General features: G+C 55.5%; 2 protein-coding genes across 2 annotated transcripts; one reads left to right on the top strand and one right to left on the bottom strand.

Moving 5' to 3' along the window:
* Positions 1-791: 791 nt before the first annotated feature.
* LOC122386196 (leukocyte elastase inhibitor-like) lies at positions 792-2,779 on the top strand. The gene has a single exon (XM_043375150.1). The coding sequence runs from the start codon at positions 1,310-1,312 to the stop codon at positions 2,441-2,443; it is 1,134 nt and encodes a 377-aa protein (XP_043231085.1). The 5' UTR covers positions 792-1,309; the 3' UTR covers positions 2,444-2,779.
* A 50-nt stretch (positions 2,780-2,829) lies between these two features.
* On the bottom strand, positions 2,830-22,596 carry LOC122386195 (dual specificity tyrosine-phosphorylation-regulated kinase 1B-like). Its single transcript, XM_043375149.1, has 9 exons — positions 22,385-22,596; positions 21,664-22,077; positions 13,243-13,508; positions 9,245-9,421; positions 8,200-8,347; positions 7,442-7,728; positions 6,159-6,305; positions 5,015-5,480; positions 2,830-4,060 (listed from the first exon to the last, which is right to left on the bottom strand). The coding sequence occupies exons 2-9, from the start codon at positions 21,785-21,787 to the stop codon at positions 3,444-3,446; spliced, it is 2,232 nt and encodes a 743-aa protein (XP_043231084.1). The 5' UTR covers positions 21,788-22,077; positions 22,385-22,596; the 3' UTR covers positions 2,830-3,443.
* Positions 22,597-23,139: the final 543 nt, after the last annotated feature.

Below are 23,139 nucleotides of genomic sequence, written 5' to 3'. Positions count from 1 at the left end.
TTTGGAGAAGTTATTGGCCGAAAATTAGATCCGACCTTTGTGACCTGGCCTCAGAGGTCATCAGTTGACCTGAGGCCAATATTGGACATCCGCGGTAACTCGAAACGAGACACGCGCTCCTTTTGCGAAGCTTTAACTCAATTACGGGCGAGTGACGAGGGCTGTCGTAACTCCTCTCCCATACCCCCATCCGGGTCGAACCCTCCTTTCCCTCAGCCGAATCGACCAGCGTATGCAGAAAACCGATGCGTCAAGTCTAATATAATTCAACCAAATCTGGACGATTTGATGTAGCGGTGTAGCACTCCACCAGCCACTACCATCACGACCCATGGGCCAAGAGGTCAGCCACACAGGGCAGTTAACGTCAGTCTTTTACAGTCCGCGATGGGCTGCAGTCGGTCAGCTAAGCACAGCACGAGGCGAGCTCAGAGGCTAACATGCGGTAGGTGGCGCTAGCTGTGGACGAACAGATGACGCTAGCGGTACGAGACCAGCAGTTGGGCCAAGGTCGTAAGACCACGTAACGGACACAAAGCCGAAGCCTTTGCAGCGGGTTTTGCATGAGGAGGATCCGGTCGGAAAAAGGGGAGGGGACAGCTGCCACAGGCAGGCCATCGACCTGCGATGGTCAGGCGTCTATTCTTTTTTAACATCTACCTACTCCATAAAAATAATACCTAAAATCGGGTTGATTTCGACTCCCATTGCAATTGCCCATGTGGGGGGGGGGGGGGGAGGGACGAGGCCAGTGCCAGTGGGCGCTATGGCATTGGTCGTGAATTCCAGCAGGCTGCCGGGGACTTCCCGCACATATCCACACCGACTGCGCGGTCGCCAGCGGAATAGTCGCGAGAGGTGGGGTCGAGATCTGCGCAGCACACGACGGACGGTGCTGTTGTGAAGCAGCGAGGACGTGACGGTTGACATAGTTTCATGTGTAACCAGTCTACGTCAGTGGATACCGTGACGTTTGTCGCAGTGAATCAGGCTGGTGGAGGTTTCAACCGGCCGCCGCCATCGCGCCGCCGCGGCTGGTCAGACGGCACTGTGCACTGTGCAGCCGCCGGCCCGATTAGGTGACTGAGCAGTGAACACATAGAGCCTTGGACTGAACGAAATTTCGGCTCCGCCGCGACTGCTACTGTTGAAGTGGAGCAAAAACTCACTTCGGCTTTCAGCGAGGCGTAGCCAGTGGTCTGCCGTTGAGGAGGCAGTGAGCGGTGAGGCAGTGCTGCTGCTGCTCGCCAGACCGACAGCGACCGCCGGACTCTGCCCGTACCCGTCTTCTCGAATCGATCCCAGCGCCATGGATGCCGCCACCAGACACCAGAGAGATACGGCCTGCCAGCTTTACAGACTTCTTGCCGAGGCGGCCGGCGGAGAAAACGTGCTCCTGTCGCCGTTCAGCATCTGCACGGCGCTGGCCATGGCCTTCGGCGGCGCCGCAGGAGACACGGAGCTACAGCTACGGCAGGCGCTAAAGCTTCTTCCCAAGGACGCTACGGCGCTCCACAACGGCTACGGCAAGGTGCTAGCCAAGCTGAGCGACCCGCCGAACGTCACACTCACCACCGCTAACAAGATGTACGTCCAGAACTCCTACAGCATTTTGGACAGCTTCCTCGAGCTCATGAAGAACAAGTACCAAAGTGATCTGAAGAGCGTGGATTTCGAAGATGCAGTAAGCACGAGCAAGCTGATCAATGATGACGTGGAGTCCATGACAAAAGGAAAAATCAAGGACTTGATGGATCCAAGTGCTTTTAACGGACAAGTCCGCCTGGTTTTGGTGAATGCGATCTATTTCAATGGCTCCTGGAAGGAAAAGTTTTACAAAGAGGCGACACGGATGGAGGATTTCTTCGTCACTCCTGAGGTTGCTGTCAAAACGAGCATGATGCACATGGAAGGCACTCAGTTCAGGTGCCGCCCTTCATGCGCGGGGCTGGGATGTAAAGCTCTCGAGCTTCCGTACGAAGGCAAGCGGTTCAGCATGCTACTGCTGCTGCCGGACGAGAAAGATGGACTTGCTGCGCTGGAGGAGAAGCTTGCTGGCATTCCAGTCCAGTCGATCGTGAAACGTCTCGGCAATCGGAAAACCAGCATCAGCATCCCAAAGTTCAAACTGGAGACGTTTTATAACCTCGAGGGCCATCTGCAGAAGCTAGGCGTCACTGACTTGTTTGACGCCCGGTCGGCGGACCTGTCCAAGATATCGGGCAGCAGGGACCTGTTTGTCTCTCAGGTGGTTCACAAGGCGTTCATTGAGGTGAACGAGGAGGGCACTGAGGCAGCCGCCGCCACTGGACCGATCGCAGTGCTGGCCTGCCGAGGGCCAGAGCCGTTCAGGTTCTTCGCTCACCATCCTTTCTTCTTCGCCGTTGTTGACAACAAGCTCGGCCTGGTTCTGTTCTCGGGCCGCTACGTCAAACCCGAGTAAGTCAGCGCAGCTGATTGTGGCTAGTAGAGTGGTAGAGTCTGGCGTTCGTCCGTCAGCGTTACCTAACGGCAGAAAATGACTGAGGCAATGTGTCATCGTGATGCGGTGAAGAGTGCCATCGGTCGCCTGAAGTGTTGCCATCTAGTGGCAACTCGGACCAGCTGCGATCACAGGCTCTGTAACATTGGTTGTTTGCCTGAGATCGATTCCTCCACACGCACCTGCCTCTAGAAAACACCCGTAGACACCCTATGACTGGTCTACGGCAACCAGAGTCTTTGTTTGATATGTCCCAGTTTTAAACTATGCACTACGACAAATACATAATAAAATGTCGCACCTATTTCCTGAAGTGTCTGATTAATCTAACTCCAAAACAGCCGAGCTCAGCCATCACATGCCGGCACTGCAAGCAGTTCATGCCTTGTATTCCGAAGTATGTACAATTAACTGTTTCGCTTGATCACGTGATTGTATAACAAAATTGCGGTCAGTGTTGGCCGGTCCCTCGGGTCTTCGGCGGGCGAAGACGGGGCGGGATCAGTGACGGTCGACACACGGTAAAACGCGCCGGTACACCTCACAATAAAACCCGTCAGCGGCGGGCGCCCAGATAAAACAACACACACGGCGGCGCGGCGCGGCGTGGCAGAGACCTCTAGGAACTGAAACATGAGTAGCTAGCCGTCGCCGCTGGCTCACTCTCCAGTTCCGGCACCGCCCGCCTTCGGGTCATCCCTGCAGCTGCCGGCCGGCGGCCGCGGCGCCGCCGGCCAGACGGGCAGTGACAATCAGCGAGACACTTGTATCACAACTATCGGGCAACTCGCGGCGGCGGCGGCGGCGGGCGCAGGCTGGGCGGCGGCGCCTCCGCCCACTCCCCCCGGGGTGATGATGAGATCGAGGCAGGTGTGTACAGTATGGACATGGTGCGAGCGGCCGGCGGGGGCGGAGCGGCCGGCGGCGGGCCATCGGAGGCGCCGCACGCCGGCGCTCACTATCAGTGGCTGGCCAGCGGGCTGGGCTGGACGCACACTCCCAGCATGGGGCTGCCGTCGGAGGAGGGCTCGGCGCCGCTGACTGCCGGCGCCGCCAGGCTCCCAGAGCCCAGCAGGAAGCCGGTGTTGACGTACTGGGCGGTGGCGGAGGAGGGCGGCGGCGCCTGGTGCGGCGGCAGCGGCCCGTGGCCCGGCAGCAGCTGGTGCGACTGGTAGCCCGACAGCTGCATGTTGAGCGGCGCGCCGTCGGCCGGCGGTGGCGCCGTGTTCACGTACAGCGGGTCCGGCGAGCGGCACACGGACAGCGGCGCCGGCTCCAGCGCGCGCAGCCGGTGCGCCGGGTGCTGGTGCGCATGATGGCCGTGGTGCGCGCGGTAGGCGGCCGGCGGCGGTGGCGGCGCGGCGGTCGGCAGCCGCCCGAAGCCGGCCAGCAGCGGGTCCGGCTCGGCGGCCGGCCAGGCGGGCGGCGCACCGGAGGCCACCCCGGGCCGGTACACCAGCGGCGACTCGCACTCCATCCCGGAGACAGGCGGCCCGGCGAACCCGGCCTGCAGCAGCGCCGCGTGGGGGTGCTGGTGGCCGCCTCCGTGGTCACCGCGAAGCCGGGAGCTCGGGTAGCCTGCGGCAGATGTAGAAAGAAGGGCTGTCAGTAAGGCACCGTCATTCCAATGAACACAGCTATTCTACGACTAAAGGTGGCCGTCCACTGGTTAGGCGGGCATCTTTACGCGATGAATTTAACATTGGAGTCTATGGGCTGCGCGCCGACTGCGGTTCAGCGCCAAACGCGTGATGAAGCGCAGTCAGCTGATTATTCGTCGGCTGGTCGGCGCCGAATTACGCGCTGACGAGTTGAAATAATTGAAGTTTTCAGCGCGCGCTAGGCTCTGAACGATTGCGCGCTGAATACGCGCCTAACCAGTGAACGGCCACCTTAATACAGAACATACAGAGCTGAACTGCATAACCTGTGAAATTGTACGCGTTAGATCCACCCCTATATTTCAATCTCAAGGTAGTCAACAGATCACAATTCCGAGCAATAAAAGCCAGAAAAAAATCGAAAAATACCGCCGATTCTTTACTCTCAGAGTTCCTACAAAATCCATTAGCGAATGAGACTGCCGGCCGCAGTCTGACGCCTGTCAGTGTTTTGACCGACATTCGGCGATTATTTGGATGAGAGTGGGCTGGAGCGCGCCAGTAATCCATTAGACGGCTTCTTCGAGGCCAAAATAAACCGAAATAAAACCCGGCTGTAGCATTATACATTATCCGATATTGCGGCTCATATTATAAGCAAGCAAGAGCAAAGCACGGTATAAGTGGCGCAACAGCTACTGTTCCGCGAAAAGACCAAAACATTCTTCCTCTTCTCGAAGCAACATCTACCGTCTGCAGTTGTAATGAATAGCAGTTTGTTCCGAATGCTGGAAACCTAGCCTAGTAATATTTCTGGGAACTAGGTCAAGTGCACTACATTAATTTAGCAATAACCTTCCTCATAAGACACTGTAGCCATGGCGGCCCGTCCACCTAAGGTCTCTCCTCGGATACATTTCAGGTGACCCACCTGAGACGACGGCCGCTGAGGCGCGGGTCGGTCCTGCAGCGGTGCCATTCTCCAGAGCCGGACTGGTGCCACACGAGCCGCCCGGGTTGGACGCGCCGCCCACCGTGTTCGTACTACCGTCACTCGTCCTCTTGAAGAAGTTATGCTGCTGCGCGTAGTACGGCGTGATGCGCGTCTTCGGGTCGTAGTCCAGCATCTTAAGGATGAGGTCCTTGAACTTGAGGTAGTCGGCGGCGCCGTGGCCGACCTCTCCCAGTCGGCGCTCGCCCGGCCCGCCGGTCTCCACGCCCAGGATGTCGTGCAGTTTGCGGGTGCCCGGCGCACGGTAGTTGCCCGAGCCTGTCTTCTTCAGCACGTAACTGCCGTCGGGCAGCTTGTCGAAGTACTTGCGCGCCTTGGGTGCCATGTCCAGCATGGCCTTGGGCGGCATCCCCAGCACCTCGACAATCTTGTTCATCTGGTCCACCTGGCAGAAGGAAGGGAGGAGCGGTCAGTTAAAACGGTGGGTATTAGCTATCAGTAACGCAACACACCCGCACACTTGCAGACTAATGCAGGTCGTGAGAGCACGCCATATGGTTACCAGTCTTTATTCCCGAACGGCCAGGCCCATGAATGGTCCTATATAATACTGAACGAGGCCGGTGTAAATAAATTTTCAAGACCGAGGTCCTTACTGGATTTTTTGAACGAGGCCGAAGGCCGAGTTCAAAAATCAGTAAGGACTGAGGTCTTGAAAATTTATCACCGGCCGAGTTTGGTATGTATTTTACTGTATGCCAACGATGCCAACGATAAATTTATTTTCTGGACCGAAGCTCTTAGCCGACTTAGGAACGAGAACATCCCAAAATGTTGGCTTAAGTGCATTCTGGTAATGCATTTTTGACCGTGGTCAATTTGCTTACACCAGTTATTACCACACCCCTCTGGCTAATGTATTTGAATAGACCAGGCATACAGTAAAGGGATAAAATAGCCTATAGTGAATTCACGATGAACACACTTCCAAACATAACATATTTCAACATTAACTTCGATAACTAGCCCACAATGTTGTCTAAATTGACGCGTTTGACGTTACGTCACCTGTAAACTTGTTCAAACACCAGCGATGCCCATTTCTACAACCACCCGTCCTCACCTCGTTGGTCCCGCTGAAGAGCGACTCGCCGGTGTGCATCTCGACCAGGATACAGCCCAGCGACCACATGTCGATGGCCAGGTCGTACGGGATGCCGAGCAGGACCTCTGGAGACCGGTAGAACCGCGACTGGATGTACTGGTACATCTGGAAAACAGCAGGGATTTATCAGTACAGGTAGATCCGTGACTGAATGTACTAGTTAGTACAGCTGGAAAACAGCAGCAGATTTATTAGTACAGGTAGAACCGTGACTGGATGTACTGGTACATCTGGAAAACATCAAAGGAGTGGTCAGTATCGCGACTGGATGTACTGGTACATCTGGGGAACAACAGGGGAGCGGTCAGTACCGGTAGAACCAAGACTGGATGTACTGGTACATCTGGAAAACAACAGGGAGCGGTCAGTATCGCGACTGGATGCACTGGTACATCTGGGGAACAACAGGGGAGCGGTCAGTACAGGTGGAAAGAGATTGGATGTGCAGGCAAATCTTTAACAGTGAATGAGAGCTGCTGTCAATATATAAGACTGGATGCACAGCTGCTAAGTCTGGGGAAGAGCAAGGGTGCAGTCAGTACAAGAGAGCCGGGACTAGATAGATATAAAAGCTAAGGAGCTGACGCACAATATCAGCTACCAGTGCAATATGTTTACGCCGTAAGGTTCTACCCAAGCGGAGACGTCATCACACTATAAGAGTCCAATGCGTCACAGACGAGCAGGCACACTGAGCTAAATGCGGCCACCGAAAGATTGCGATCAATCGTATAAATAATTCCGTGAGCGCTGCATGCGACACAACACAGGGACCAGAAAAGACCGCATATCAAAGATTCAGGTCGACTGAATATGGACTGACGTGCATAGTTATGAACAGATATTTGTCATTATTGATCGGGTACGAAAATACACTCAGATGATAGCGCGCAAGGGTACTGAAAGTCAACCATAATCAACACGACTAAAATGGCCTAAGTTGCACCGAGGTAGACTGCTAAATAAAGCTGATGACGTCAATTAAAACATTCAGAGAGAATGTTTTGAGCAATACCTGCCAGTAATTCAATATCATTAATTCATCGATAAAAACAGCGCTTACTACATTACACTAACAAGTAACAGCTATCTATAGCATCTACACAGGGCTTCCAGAGTGGATAGCTCAATCGCGTTTGCTCAACTAATGCGATTGGAGCTTCAAACTCTCTATGCACCACAGAAGACCTGGCCGCTGAGACTATCCTACAGCGTCCCAAGTCTCCCACCGCTTCACTCACCCGCTGGTTCAGCTGACACGAGCTCCCAAAGTCGACGATCTTGATAGCCGACCGTTTGGGATTGCAGAGCAGGATATTCTCCGGCTTTAAGTCGCAGTGGATGATGTTGAGCTCTGGTGTGCCTAGGAAGAGCAGCGCCCGGCAGAGCTGCTGCGCGAACTTGCGCGTAAGGTTGAGCGACACGCCTCGGAAGTTGGTGTTTCGCAGCAGGTCGTACAGGTTGTAGGACAGCAGCTCGAACACCAGGCAGAGGTGGCTGCGCCAGACGAAGTGACGCCGCAGTCGCACTGTGGGCGCGTAGGGAGACGTCAGTCGCACTGCAGACAAGACGCATGCGGGGGTGAGGAGCAGGGGTGGTATGAAGTCGCACTATGTGAGCATGACATGGGGAGGGGTCAGTTGTGCGGGAATTTGAGACAACTGCTCGGTTATCGTATCCTGTTTGAAACAAAAGTAAACAGTAGGAACTGCAACTCATAAACTGTTATCTTGCACAGTCTTCTGTTGCGTGTATTACCTAATAAAACAATTTAAACGAATCAGAGAAGACACATTGAATCTTAGTCTCAGTTCTCACTGTCCAGATCACCGAGCCACTCATCAACAAAAACATCAAACGGTTCTGCCGAGGTAACTGGCCCTTACGTCCTGTGAAGTACTGATTCTGCCTAAGCGACTAGCCCTTACCTATGTAGTACTGATTCTGCCTATGTGACTAACCCTTACCTACTGATTCTGCCTATGCGACTAGCCCTTACCTATGTAGTACTGATTCTCTGCATCTGCCCGGTTCATCATCTCCAGCAGCCGGACCTCGATCTGCGCCTGGTCCAGGAAACACTTTTTGTTCTTGATGATCTTGATGGCGACGTGACACTGCTCCTCGTGGTCGTAGGCTTTCACCACCTGGCGGCGGAAGGAGGGAAACGGTGAGAGAAAGACGGGCTTCACGCCTACACCTCTGTGATAGTAAGATATAGTTGGGGTTATCAGAGTGGGTTAGGGTCACATTACAGGTAAGGTGGGAGGGAATTGTGGGCAAAGCTCAGGGGACTCCGTAATCTGTGCTGCATGGGGTCGCTGGACTATGGACTGGGTGGGGTAAGGTGGGGAGGGTTTGGGGTTGAGGTACTCGTACCCTATATGGGGTTGAACTACACGTCGGTTGAACGACCATTGTATTGTTTCTGCTCGATTGAGTATTCACAAACACCGACAAACTTACTCTGAATCACTGAGACAAAAACAAAACAATGCATGTCCGGCCATGCAACAAGTCCCGTTAGGACTGGTAGTCAATTCAATGAATTCACAGACACCGTGATTCCTCGAATTTAGTGGCTTTTTTCAGTTCCCCGTCCTTTAACCTTGAATTTGACCTTGAAGGTCACGGTTCAGGGGTGAATGGGTTCGATTTTCGTGATCCTCATGGTCCAATTGACCTTGGACGAGGTTTTGGCTAAAATCGGTGCTCGTCGCTGGAAAAGTCGCTGGTGACGTAGCATTTTTAAAGTTCCCCGTCCTTTGACCTTGAATTTGACCTTGAAGTTTGACCTTGATGAAAATGGTTTTCGATGTGCGGCTAGAACTTTGCACGCGCTACATTTTGGCACTGACGGACGAAAACAATACACGGAACTACGCTTGGCGTCCATATCCTCCGGTCCCCATAATTAAAACAAAGGCACAATAACCTCGGGAAAAGGCCACTTCATCAAACACACATCCACCGAACAGTCCCTTTGTGACCATAAGTCACACTGCTTCAATCTTCCCATCTAAGAGCACGTTATGCCTCCATACCTGGCCGAAGGAACCTTTGCCGATGAGCGAGTCAATCTCGTAGCGGTCCTGGAACTTCTCGCCGTTTTTGATGACGTAGTCGTGGTTGTCGTCGTCGAAGCCGTCGTTGTAGATCTTGCGCTCCTTCTTGCCTTCCTCGCGCTGGTTCTGCTGGCGCCTCCTCTTGGCGTAGTAGACCTGACGGCAGTGCAGACAATGCATGACATTATAACATATGGGATTTTTATGGATGAAATACGATGAAGCATAACTGGCGACTCTTTTAGGACTACATAACATAACATAACATATATTTCCATGCAACAACAGGCCACATGGGCCCAACAAGGTTACATGCACATGTAAATCAATGCACATAAACTCACATGAATCAGACATATCTCACATACATCGATAAACAATCTCCTTTCACTACATTTCTGAAAGCTGAGGATATACCGATTGTAGCGAGCGGATAAAGCTTCTAGAATTAAATGACATCATCAAAGAACAAAGGCATTAGCTGTATACTGAAGATCAAGCGCACATGCAAACACATCACATAACCAAAGCGTCGTATAATTACATACAATCATCAGCGCCAAATGGCCGAGTTACCAGCACTATACGAATGAACGGACTGGACAGGATATCAAATGTCAAACCTCGTCCAGCAGACCCGAACGGATCAACTGTAATATTCTTTCCAGCTGACCACATAAACGATAGGTCAACTGTCATAATTCGCCCTGCAGACTGCATAAGCGATAGGTCAACTGTCATAGCTTGTCACTCAGACTGCAAAAAGCACAAGTCAACTGTCATATTCCACCCTGGGGACAGTGTAATCAGAGGGTCAACCAGCTGCCATATTTCGTCCGACAAACGCCAGCGGTTCAAGGTTATATCCTGCCCTGCAAACTGTGTATCGTGCAGCTAACAGTTCAACAGTCACATCCTGTCCTGGACTGTCACATCCCGTCCTCAGGCTGTCAAATCCCGTTCCGACTGTCATATCTCCTCCATCACACCACAAGCACACACAAAGGAGGTCACAAAGAGCGACCATCTGCACAGGTGAGCCGCTTGGACGAGCCGCCGCCTCACAAAGACCCGACCGGCGTGCAAAAAGGGGCGACCGGGCGGTAACAGAGAACCCGACCAAGGCCGGCCGTGAGCCGCCCTGCAGACACACGGCGCCGGCACTGCACGCACGCGATCCCGCCCTGTGCACCGTGAGCCCAGCGCCGAGCGATCGCCGTCCATTATGACAGGTCATTGGGTAACGGTGTCGGGATGGCGGATACACTCGATTCGTCTCCCCCGTGACATAAGTGATCAGGTGGGCGGGCTCAATTGAGGCCAGCGATGAGTCAACATCTCGTTGGTGATTCAGAGAATGATGAGGTTTAGTCACCTTAGCGACGCCCTCCTGGCATCTAAACGAAAAACATTGAGCCCTATGTCATTAGAGCCACCCATCCCACTTCCAGTCCAGGCGCCACAGCTTCCCAGCAGATCGCTGAAGGGCTCCGAGTCGACATCGCTCTGCCATTCCCTTTCATTTAGCTCTGCAACTGTTCTCTCACACTACAGACTCATGTCCCATTGACAGTGGCGTGTCTCTGCGCTCGCCGCCCATCCGGAGCTGTCCAGCGGCGGCGGCGGCGGCGGTCAGTTTTTCCCGTCGTCACCAGTCCGGTTCTGACGCCCACACATGCCGTGACGGCCGCCGCGCCAGCACGCGTCTCCAGGCGCGCCCCACCTTTCCCGTCTGGCGACTGGCCAGCGGCGAGCGTCGGCCGCCGCGGCGGCCGAGCGTCGGCCTGCCGGCCGGCGCGCCGGCCGGCAGGCGCGGCGAGCAGGGGCGGCGGGCGCTCCTAGAGCAGCGGCAGACACCAACCGGCCGGACCGCACCGCGTCGGACAAACGCACTCGGCCGCGGCCGGTTCCTGGCAGGTCTGACGTCACACACGTCGGAGTCATGACGTCAGCGAGGACAGTATGACGCCATACACCAGAAATAACGTCAACTGACGTCATACCGACAGACATGACGTCATCGGAAAAGGAAGGCGGCAGATTCGGCCAGGTGTGCCGGGGAAAATCGTCAAGCTGGCGATATTTCTACGTAAATCAGCAAGTCAGCGATGCTACTGCGAAGCTTCCTGAAGTGAGATGGTTTGCAGTGAACCGGCCGGCACGGTTAGCTCAGACGCATAGGTCGGCCTACACAAATTAAAGCAGAGGACAGCAAATCCTTGATGCAATTAATGTGCTTGATGAGTTGATGAGATGGACGCTCACCTTACATTGCATTAATCGAAGTGGAAGAAACACAAAATACAAAGCTAGGCTTAGTTGGTCGAGTATTTTTGATAGCCTTGTAGGAGGAACAGCGATAAAATCAAAGTGGCGATAAAGATGGTTCAACAGGTGTAAGAAAGAAATGACTGCTAGCACAATTCAATGATCCAACTATAACAGGCATGCCATGCTGACACTGTTTCAAAAACAAAACAAAATATGGCAAGTTCTGATCCAACATATTGCTGTGAAGAGGTGAGGTACGAAGTGGGGACACTTTCTTAGTTCAGGAACTTTCCCCTACCGTCCTTAGATCTTGTTACAAACATTAACCATACTTGCAAGTTGCTCAGAAGATGAACAGCGAGCTATTCCAGCAGCTGAGACAGACCGCGAGGCCTGAGTCGCGGCCGATGAGCTTAGAAGCTCGTTCAGTCAATACAGGCAGCCAGCCAGAGCCAGAGAATGTCAGTTCGATGAATTAGAGGACTCTGTGACATTTCCAAGAACGCTTCCGACCCGCGAACCGCCATCCGACGCAGGTAGTGACAGGAGTCAGCCCTCAGGGTCGTTACACCGTGTCAGGACAGGTCAGTGACCGCTGACCCTCGGTGACGTCACAGTCGTCCCTCCGTGCGCGACACGCAGTCGCCGCCGGCCGTTATCGACGTCACTGATGACGTGCCGTCAGCTGGTGGCGCCGGCTGACGGCCTTGGCGGCGGGCCCGGCCCCACAAAGGCGCTCCGCAGAGCCGCCGCCGGCCGCCGCGCCGTTCAACGAAGACGGCGGCGGCCGCCGGCCAGCGGCCTCCAACGGGACGGCGTGTTCGATCCGGGACCGGCCCGAGCGAGCGGCGGCCGGCCGGCCGGGCGGCGCCCGCAACAGCTGACGGCGCGCCGCTGACGTCACGGCGGCGTGGTGCCTCCCCTCGGCGGCGGCGCAGTGGACTCGTCCGAGAGGACAGGTGCGCGCGGCCGCCGACCGGAGGTGTGCGCGGCGTCGGTGGACGAGCGGCCGGCCGGCTGGCGGGCGGGCTGGCGGCCGCCCCCGCCCCACCGGCCGAGGAGCGGCTGTTGCCCCCGGGCGGCCGGATGCAGGCAGTCGTCAGCCATCAGGGAGGGTCCGACTCAGGTCTCGGGGCTTCCTCTCAGCCTGGGAGGGAGTAGGAGAGACAGGGCGGGAACTGACAGCAGGGAGGTGGCGGCACGGTGACGGAGGGCGGGGCAACGGACACCTGCCAACAGGGGTGGTAATTTGACACCGACTCAGGCATTGGTAGAGCGGACCGGTTGATGATCAGCCTCAGGCAAATCACGATCAGAAACATATGTAGCTCGACTCTGTTTCAACAGGCACATCTAAAAGAAACATCGACATGTGCTCAAGCTCAATCGATCAAAGGGCAGATCAGAAGAAGCCGTCACTAGATGCACCCCGGAGTTCAAGATGGATGACAGCCCCACAGATACGCCCTGAGCACACCTTGCTGTTGTCTTCTTCCCACTTCATTTCACTGGGCCTCAAAAGCCGCTCAGGTTACCACACGTAGTCATCTGCTAACAACCGGGCGCGGCCCCACCCGAACCTACCTCACACACCACAACCGACATGTTTTGCCAGTCTAGTTTCCATTCAGCCTTCAGCCTACCAGCAATGACGGCGTGTCGGCCGCGCGGCGACTTCCCTCCCGCAGCGTCCGGCGTCAACTCACCTCATTAATATGTTTGTACGTCTTGATGAGGTCGACGCTGAGTTTGCGCAGCGGCGCCTGGGCCGGCTCTCTGAACTGGTACGGGATGCGCGCCTGCATGGTGAGCAGGTCGGGCCCGCTGGATCCGCCCACCTCGGTCACAGAGTCCGAGGGAGGCCGGTCGGTTAGCGCCGCCGGCTGGTCGGCCGCCGCGCCGCCACCGCCCCCGCCACCGCCGCCCGCCGACCGGGCGTACAGGGGGCCGGCGCGCGGCTTGGCCGCCTCTCCTGGGAACACAGACGGGTCCGGTGTCAGGGCGGAGCGACCGATCGAGCTGGGGACGACCTGCATCCGCCAACAACAACATAGACGGCCTTGACACGGTGGCGGGGATACACTGGCCTACATTGGAACAGGAGGCGGTCATACATACAGGGCAGGACTGACCTATATATCACAGGGGAGGGACACACTGACAGCGACATCTGCCAAATGAATTACATCAGACGCGCCACGCACAACGCACACGACACTGAAATGTTCCACATGTTATCCAGACGTGAGAGTTCCGATGAGCGAGCAGAACACGCACATCTTCAGAAGGCAGAATCGGGCGGACATCCAAGGCCTAACCTGACATCCAGCTTCAGCAGCCCACAATGCAAGGAAAGATGAAACAAGGGTCACTGTCGCAAGCAGCAAAACAATTATTAGCTCACTCATTGCTTTACGAGCATCGTCAGTAATTGTCATATGAATGCCTATCGCGATTGGAAACTGGGTGGCGCTTCAACTCGTCGTATCTCATGATGGAAATGTACCCGACAAATGGTTGAAATGAAGCGTTTCAGTTTGTTTATAGCCACTAAAGTCCAGAGTCCACTGCGCGTCTGGCCAGAACCTAGTGACGACTCGGCGTCTGAGTTCGAGTCTGAACTCCAGTCATAAACCAACGTACGGAATGAATGGCATTTGCCAGTCCTCACACCCATTGCTGACTGCGGGCCAACTGTGATATCATACGCTGAATCACGAACAAGAGGCGCCACTGGTGATTCAGTTTTCAGACCGATGAATCGTGGTCAATTGAGCGAGTTAGCGGCGTGGGTCAATCGACGACCATAAATCAAAACTGTGAACCTAACAGCGGCAAAGAGCCGAAACTGGGGGTACTGCAATACGCCCGCCCGGCAATTAATCGCAATGTGCCCAACTCATCTCAATGAATCACTCAGACATTCCAGCACCCGCCCCTGTCCCCAACTACACCCGCAACATACACACGGCGACATACCATCGCCCGTAACGGCCGCCGGTTCGGTCCAGTTACCATGGCGCACCGTCCAGACGCCCCGCCGGCCGCCGGCGCCGCCGGGACTCAGCGGTCCGCAGGCGGGCATGCAGTATGCAGTCGGTTCGACAGCCCCGTCAGGCGCCGCCCCGGCCCGCGCCGCAGCTCAATCGATGGATCTGGCTGGCCGTCTGACCAGCGCCCCACCATCGGACGATCGGGCGAGCGTGGGCGGTCCCGGGGGAGGTTTGCCCGCTTTGGAGTGAAGTTGGTCGGTCGGCGCTGGACGCTCGCTAGGTGCCAGTGAGTGACAATTGATCACTGATTACCGGGCACCAATTACTGCTCAATGATCAATGTGCACTGGTCAGCACACAAAGTTGATAATCTGGAATGATCGAAGACAGCAGCGCGAGGGGAGTTTCTTTCCACAGAACGTCAGCGACGAAAACACCGTCCCACCGACACCGCTATCAACGTGCACTCTTCTCACTACCGTGCCACTCCCGTATCGCCTCAACACGTCACACACCGCTGAACTAACACCATCAGCGGGTCACATGGACCGCGAGCCACTCGGTCCGTTCCTCCGCCATCGATATACTAACACTGGGCGGGGCTGCGGCCAACACGACTAGCCCCTCCAGAAGACAGCACCATCACACCCCACTGGTTTGTCTCACCAACATAAACACCAAGAGGAAGCACGCGACACGGACCGGCCTTGGCCGGCGGCGAAGGCGGGCCGGAGACGCGTGTGTTACACACCAGCCAGGGTCTGTCAGATTTAGGTCAGCACAAAACGGCGTCCACTACGACGGAGACAGATCGCCACCGTCGCCATCGGTCATGACAGATGGCTGCCAGTCATCTCACATGCGAATACAGTAGTTAGAATCGCGTCAGTCACTCATCAACGATTCAACAGCGTCAGTCAGTTCAAAGAAGGCGGAGGTGTTTAGCATCCTAAACAGCACAAGAGAACAGGAGGGTCGAGGGCGCCATTCTGGATTGATCACAGGCGATCCAATCGGAGCCCAGCTAGCGGTCCTATCCAGCGTTCCATCGTCGCCACCTCTCCATCCGAGTTGACCCATCGTCCTTCGCCTAGCCAAGCCTATAGGCGGCGGAACGGGGAGGGCACCGGGGCACCGTGCCCCCTGTGATTTTGGCATTTTAACATTAGCCCTATGGGCGTTGCATGGAAAGAATGGGACCAAAAGTCGGCAGTGCTCCCCCCCCCCCCCCCTCGAAGGTGTTCCGCCGCTGCTGGCTAGCCGTAACTATGGCCGTTCTGCCGACCCTAAAGAGATGTCGACTTTAGAAGAGACACGTGCGCGACCAGAAAAGCACGGTGGTGCCGACAAGGCCCGCCCTGGCTGTGGACGTCCACTGAACCTGTGGTATGACGTCACCGGCGCACATGACCCAGTGGTATGACGTCACTGGGTTCGCCGCTGCACGAAACACGCCAATAACGGACAGTGCCCCGGGCAGGTACGGACAGGTAAGGCTGAGGATGAAGGCCGCTAAACCAGCCCGGTCGTACAAAACTAGGGCAAGGATAGAAAGGAGCATGCAACAGGAGCATGAAAAAGTGGTGCAAATGCTACTGTAACAGTTAAGGAAAATAAAAGAAACATAGTTTCGAAGTAATTTTTAAAAACAAATATAACGTTTTCAGCCAACGACGCATGTCTCGAAAGCCAGGATTTTACAATCCGGCAATACATTTTAGAGCATAACACTTCCGGGATCAACTGGCAGTTTGGATAATTGTGTTATATGAAGGGATTAGCGATCGAAACAGTCGGAAATGACGTTCATTGGACAGAAAGGAGCTCACTCGGGTGCAACGATTGGTCCCAATCGCCAGCCTTATCCGGAAATAAGGAGAGATACTATTTCTGATAGGGCGTTTGGAGAGAGCTCAAGAGCGCCTGCAGCGCACACAGCGCCGGATTGACAACTTGTTGCAGGCCAATCAGACCTTCCAACGACTATCGGATCTTCACAAATCTACCGACCACTTCACTGAGTTGATCCCCGCAGACCTGTCTACATACATATGTCTACATAGTGCCATGGCAACTTCATCAGGTGTGTCCACAACCAGGCTAAGCCGACGACCCAACCCTATCCAACAGACCTCGTCACCTCTCTGCGACCGCGCCCCGGGAACAGCCGGCAGAGTGCAGCCCCGGCGCTGCGGCCGGGTCATTCGCCGGACCCGGTGCTCGGGATCAGCCGGCTCGGCGCGGCGGCCGGGGTCGCCGGGTCCCGCCGACCGGGCCGGGGCGGGGCGGGGCGGGGCGGGGCGGGGCGGGGCGCCGGGCGGCTCTCTCGGACCAAGCCGATCAATAGTCGGCCGCTGTGTCGGCGCCGACGGGGGAGCAGTCGATGGCGCGGCGGCCACCCGGCCCGCGCCCGACGCTCAGCCCCGCTCAATAGGACGAATCTGGGTCAGTGACCCAGATGCCGCCTCAGGCACGTGCTGCGTCCCGCAGCAAAGAAACATTGCCGCCCGGGCGGCTGCGGGGAGCCGGCGCCCTCCGCCGGCTCGGCAACACACACTCTAGCGGGTTGACGACCGTTCCCGAGAGGTTCACCGGGGAGACAGACGGTTTAAACATCTGCGGCGGCGGCGGCCAGACGTCGGCAGTACGACAGGAGCAGCCCGACAGACGCGGCCAGTTGACCGATAACGGACACTGCGGTGGGCGGCGCACTTACCTGCCCTAATGGCGGAAAACGGGAGGTAACGGCCGGCCAGACAGAATAGAGAAACTTCAGTTAGGAAAGCAGAGTGAGGAAGTTGTGATTCTATGTATATCGGCGGTACTAGCGTGGGAACGAAGGCGGTCGGCGCAACTTTTACATTGTGTCTGAGGTTGGAAACTGCGAGGTAGATGGTCGTTCATCTAGAACCTGCTTTAGTTTCAAAGCGTGATTCCAGTGTTGGGAACTAAGGAAACCTAATGTAACCCCAGTGGTTCGGTGGTAGGTGCACTAAATATGTGGTGGAACCATTGATCAAACGCGTATCTCGCTTTGCAGCCTGGATAAGCGTGCGATATTTTCCAGCTTTCGAGAAAAAAAAAACAGAGTTCATCAGGGATACCTGTGCTCAATCAAAACATATCTAGGAAATGTTGGATGAAAATTCTATACTCGCTCGCTATACCTAGAATCTAGATGCATCGGAAGCGACAAACAAAAGCAATGTGAGCGCGGCGCTGGCCAGTTAAGCGCCCCATTCGCCCATAAGATCACCCCCTGTAGTTACAATGCCTCGGTGTACCATGGTGAGCGTTTCGATCCCGCTCGCCGCCGCGCTGGTGGCGGTTCCGGGGGCGCTCTGCCACACCAATGCCTCGCTCGCCGATATCGTCTGCACGCTGTCCGGCGGCGCCACAGACATCATCGGCACCACTGCCGAGCGCCGCGGGATGATCAGCCTTCTGGAGCACCTCGACCACCGCCTGATTGACCTCACGGAGCGTCTGACGACTGCCAGTCCGTCGGTCGGCGAGTGCCCCACCGGCTGGAGCCGCCACGACAACAACTGCTACCTGATCCCGGCCGGCGTGGCCGTCTCGTGATTCGCCGCCACCGCCGCCTGTCCGGCCATAGACCGTCGGTCGCGGCTGGCGTCAGTACACGTGGCCAATAAGGAGTTCGTGGATGGCCTGGTGGCTTGAAGTGGCACCGAGTAGTTGTGGGTGGGCGGCGTTCAGCTGCGGAAGGACAGCGCCGAGTGGAGCTGCCAGGACGGCACGGCGCTCGACCATACCAACTGGGCGCAGGGTCAGCCTACTCCGGACCAGGACCACTGTCTGTGCCTGCAGGGCCCACGGAGCCCGTACGACGCCAAAATTGGACAGTGGCATAACAGTTACAGTTGTACGTCAGCAGTGTATCATTTCCTGTGTCAGATTACACTGTAATAGCCCCAGCGAGAAACACGCGGAGTGACGGTGTAACAAGCTGACATGCATGCGACAATTGCACTCTTTACATAGCATTGATGCTTTACCGTGAGGAGGAGCAAAATGTGTACTGGTTCTGGAGAGGCGGGCGTGGGACACCGTGGGAAAAGCGCGGTTACATTATGGCCGTTTGTCCACGATGTCATCCAATTTGGTATGCGTGTGCCTTGCAGTTAACGCAAGCTTTGTTATATTTTGAAAATACTGTCTACGGCTCGCTCTTCGGAAACTTTTCAGCAGAGATTAGTTAGTCGAGTCGAATACAGATAATTCAATTGTTTTCCATTCAGTAGCGCGCTTCCAAAATTTAAGCATTTTAAGCAGCTAGCGATTGATCAAGTGTGATATAGGTACCACCAATCAATGGGGAGCGAGCCCAAAAACTGGTGTCGCAAACTGCACCGTCTCAGCTTTCTCAAAGGACCCACCCTTCGAATTCATATCGATAGCCAGCCGATCAGTATCGAAGTCCTCAGACCAACGGCACGGCGTACCGGGTGGGGGTGGGGGCAGGGGCAGGGGCAGATGCGGGGGCGGGGGCGGCACCTGTGGGAGCCCGGCCGCCGGACGGCCAACCAGCCGGCCCAGATACCCAGCTTGCCGGCGGCGGCGGCGTTATAAATACACCGCCGTCGGACCGACGGGAGGAGCAGTGACCGGCCGTCGACGTCGACTCGACGGAGCCACGCGCGGCGGCGCCGGTCACCGGCCCCGCCGCCACGTGCCTGCGTCCGGAACCGCCGCGCTCAGACAGCCCACGGATGGAACAGAGAGCGCGTGGCCGCCGAACGAATCGGCTTTGGTGGAAGCGTTGAGGAATACAGGCAGCCATCTGCTGGATGTTTAACACGCCTCAGACTCTGAGTAAATGAGCATCCAAACATCATAAAAAGAAAAAAAAAATCGTCTCAGGAACACCACCCCAAGCAGCAAACTGTTTTGCTTCACGTGCGGTGCGGGGCTGAGGCTAGAAGCCAGAAACCGTGCCCACATGACGCAGCCAGACGATCCATGAGATAAATGGGCAGGAACGACACCAACTCGACAGCTCATGCAACGAGGTGAAAGATAAACTGCGCTTCTCATCACAGTCCGGTCGAAACGGCGTTCCAAGGAAGAATAGACCGATTAGAAGTAGAACCGAGTTCGATGGGCGATGGGTTCAGGCGTGGTGAGACAGGAAATAGCACTAGCCATTGACGGGAAGGAACATTGCACCGATCCTGGCGGGACAGGAAGGGACAAATCGACGTTGCTAACGGGACAGAAAGGGACGCATCGGTCGCTGATGGGACAGGAAAGGGCGGGGCATCTCAAAGGTCGCTGACGGGACGGGATGAGACGGGATGTCCTACCGATCGCTGAACGGACAGGAGGGGATGGTACATCCTACCGAACCCTGACGGGACAGGACATCCCATCGGTCGCTGACGGGACAGAACACCCCACCGATCGCTGACGGGACAGGCCGTCCCACCGACAGTGCGCCGCGACCTTGGTTCGTCCAGGCGCCGCGGTCGATAGCCCGGATAAGGCGCACACCGGGTGACGTCGGCCGGCGACCGGTGCCTGCGGGTCAACAGCCCCGCGCGGCGCGGCGCTCGGCCAGCCGGTCCGAGCGACCGCGCTGACGGACTGGCCAACACCACACACGGATCCGGCCGCGAGTTATCAAAGTGTGGAACTACTCAGCGGCGAGTCGACCGGATGACGGACCTGGCCACCATCGGGCGTCAGAGCCGGCGCAGGGGGAGTTGGACCAACGCTGAGAGTTGGTACTTTGTGCCCTTGTAAGAGCATGAGGACAGCCCAAAGGCGGCAGTCCATTGCCTTATGCATCCAGCGACGATAACTAAAGACACGCAGACACCGCTGGTTTGTCGAAAACCAACCGCGGCGCCTGCCCGACAGCCGCCGTGCTGACCGCAGCCCTGTCGGCCGGCAGCGCGGGTGGCACTTTCACCAGCGAGTGGCCGCCAGGCGCCACGCGCCGACGCCGGCACGGGGCGGGGCCGGTGGCCGGTCACACCCAGTCGCCTCCGCCGAGCAGAGAGCCGCCGGCGGCCGACAAAAGGGAAACCGCTTCCCGGAAACCAGCGGAACTGCGCGACAGTTACGTAATCAGGCACGTCTCCGAGGCTGGCTGAGGCAAACGGCTCAAGACATTTGACCACAGACGCGGTGCCGATGTCCTCGACAAATCCCAGCAATATATCGCCGTTTCAGCTTCACTAAGGCAGCCCGAACACTCATGGCTGCCACTGGCTGACTGTTGGCACTGGCTGTTGGCTATTCATCCATTAGCTGTTCACTTGATCAGTGCCTGCTGGTTGATTTTGCGGCTGCCAAACCATTCGCTACTGGAACGCTCAGGAGCCGTTCCTGCTGGTTCCACAAACGATCGCCTTGCAGCGACAGTGCCCTCCCTAATCGACATCGACGGCAGCCTCCCACGGCAGCCTGACGCGGCGGTGCGACCCGCTCTTCCGGCCAGCGCCTATCGCCGATTTCATCGCACGCGGCGCATTCCGCGGCGCTCGGCTCAGAGAGAGCTCTCGGCCGGAGTCGACACCGGCCGGGTCAGGAGCGGCGAGACAGCCGGCCGGGCAGTGAGCTCTCTGGCGCGCGCACCGGCCACTTTCACAGAGCGGCGGCGTGCTGAGCCGCATGTCAAACGGAGCTGAACGGCCAGCAGAGGAGGCCCGCGGCCAGGGTCGGGCTGGCAGGCCACGAACTGTAGGTCGGGGCGAGCCAGCCGCAGTCAGGCCAGGGGACGATCATCTTTCAGTCTCCAATCAGCGGCCTAGTGATTAGGAGGAACGCACTGGACAAGACAAGAGACAGAAAACGAAGCTCACGATGGACAAACATGGCTATGCTGGCTACTATAAATAAATGATGACAGCAGAAGTCACAAACCAATACAGGCCAGATGGAGTGGTGCATCAAAGTCTAAGGAGTTATATGAGTCTCTTATTATTTAGTCCCATAAATGCAGTATAAACAAATTTCTGGCTGAAAAACTCATGCACCATTCAGTAACCAATCTCATCTTAAATTCTGGCTTAAATTTTATTTGACATTTGGTAAAAATAAGGCAATATGGACGGTCATGTAGGAATGGCTCAGCAGTCAGTTGCCATATGCAAGTGCTGTACTCACTTTTGTTTTGTTGTCGCTCCATCAAAAGCATGGCAAAATCTTGCTTAGGTGCCCAGGATACATGGTCTGCTAGCACATGGTCCATGCCCTGAATTGGACCAATAAAGGAATTCAAGGACACCATGCAAAACTTGCCACTTGTGGTGTCTGTCAGGTGGGTAAAATACTAGGATAAAACTAAAATAAACTAAGTGCACTTGGCAGCCGGTCACTGAGAATCACACGACTCTCCTAATACACTCAGCACCATTGCCACTTTTCACACCTTTCATCTTCCCCAGCACTTTCTTCCGGCAATAGCAAATTATTCACTTGCTGGCTTTCGATCCGGCCGTTCACGAAAGTGACCTCCCCCGCGCCGGACGAGTCGATGTTGGCGGGGTCATTATTCCAGCAGGCACGGCGCAACGTTTCCTGAGAAAAATCATATCATTGTTAGATTAAGACATTCAAAAGTGAGACGAATCATTGATTGAAATGCTTCATATTCGATAAAAGCCCGTGAACCGGCCCAGAAATTGGCCTAAGAAGACTATCCTGTTGCGTGAAAACCTGCGAAAACCGAAGCGAGCACGTAGCGGTCGACAAATCCAAAATTTATGCTTTGATATAAAAATGAATGCATTAGGAACAAACTAAGATGGATGAAAACTTGTAATGCATCAAAACGAGCACTTTGTAAACACCAATTCACTTTCATTTATCAAATATTTCAACTCACCTCAACGTCAACGTGGGCCACGGAAATCCTTTCCGAAGTGACCACTCAGTCAATGCGATAGCGCCGAATAAGCTTCACTTTGGATGCCACAAATCCAGACTGTGATCTTTTGCGGGATATGCAGAAATTCAACCAAACACAACAGCTAAACAGCTAATTTAAGAGTTCAGCGTCGTAACCCCACATCACGCTACCGGCGACGCCACTGAACTGCCGTTATGATGTGCTACCACATTGCTACCAGATGCAAAAGTCGCAGGAGAAAGGAATTTCTCCAGAAAAGTGAAATATCGCAAGATTGTCGCAAAAGACGTGAACAGCAAAGATGCAGGCTGGGCTTTGATAGAAAGCATGGGTAAATTACACTTTTTGACGTATCACCCATCTAACAAACAGAACCATGCCCAAGTACCTCAATCGTTCCATGCTCACTAGCGACCGGGGACCGGGAGCCCTGCTGGGGAGTGTGATACAGGAGCGTACAGCACAAGTGGCGTCACCTGTACAGCCGCTTGACGCGACATCTACGTAGATACATCACCGTCGTCTGGGTAACCGGACAAAATATCGTAAAGCAGAAGATCGTATGGCAGAAGATCGTAGGCAGTTGAGCGTATGCAAAAGATCGTAATGGATAAAGATCGTACGAAACGACATAATGCTCGTATGGACAAAAGATCGTATTCGCTAAAGATCGTCAAGAAAAATGATCGTATGCCAAAAAGTCGTAATGGATAAAGACCGTACGACATAAT

The sequence above is a fragment of the Amphibalanus amphitrite genome, unplaced genomic scaffold (genome assembly GCF_019059575.1).
Source record: "Amphibalanus amphitrite isolate SeventyFive unplaced genomic scaffold, NRLGWU_Aamphi_draft 000243F_arrow, whole genome shotgun sequence".
Taxonomy (NCBI): domain Eukaryota; kingdom Metazoa; phylum Arthropoda; class Thecostraca; order Balanomorpha; family Balanidae; genus Amphibalanus; species Amphibalanus amphitrite.
Note: the sequence above shows the minus strand (reverse complement) of the source record. Positions and strands in the feature narration are given on the sequence as shown.

Excerpts from the sequence above, each read along its gene's own strand:
- LOC122386196 (XM_043375150.1), top strand. The coding sequence starts at position 1,310 with ATGGATGCCGCCACCAGACACCAGAGAGATACGGCCTGCCAGCTTTAC.
- LOC122386195 (XM_043375149.1), bottom strand. The coding sequence starts at position 21,787 with ATGGTGTCCTTGAATTCCTTTATTGGTCCAATTCAGGGCATGGACCAT. Across the intron at positions 13,509-21,663 it reads GGAGCGACAACAAAACAAAA|GAGAGGCGGCCAAGCCGCGC; the intron begins GTGAGTACAGCA and ends CTGTGTTCCCAG. Across the intron at positions 7,729-8,199 it reads AGAGAATCAGTACTACATAG|TGCGACTGCGGCGTCACTTC; the intron begins GTAAGGGCTAGT and ends ACGCGCCCACAG.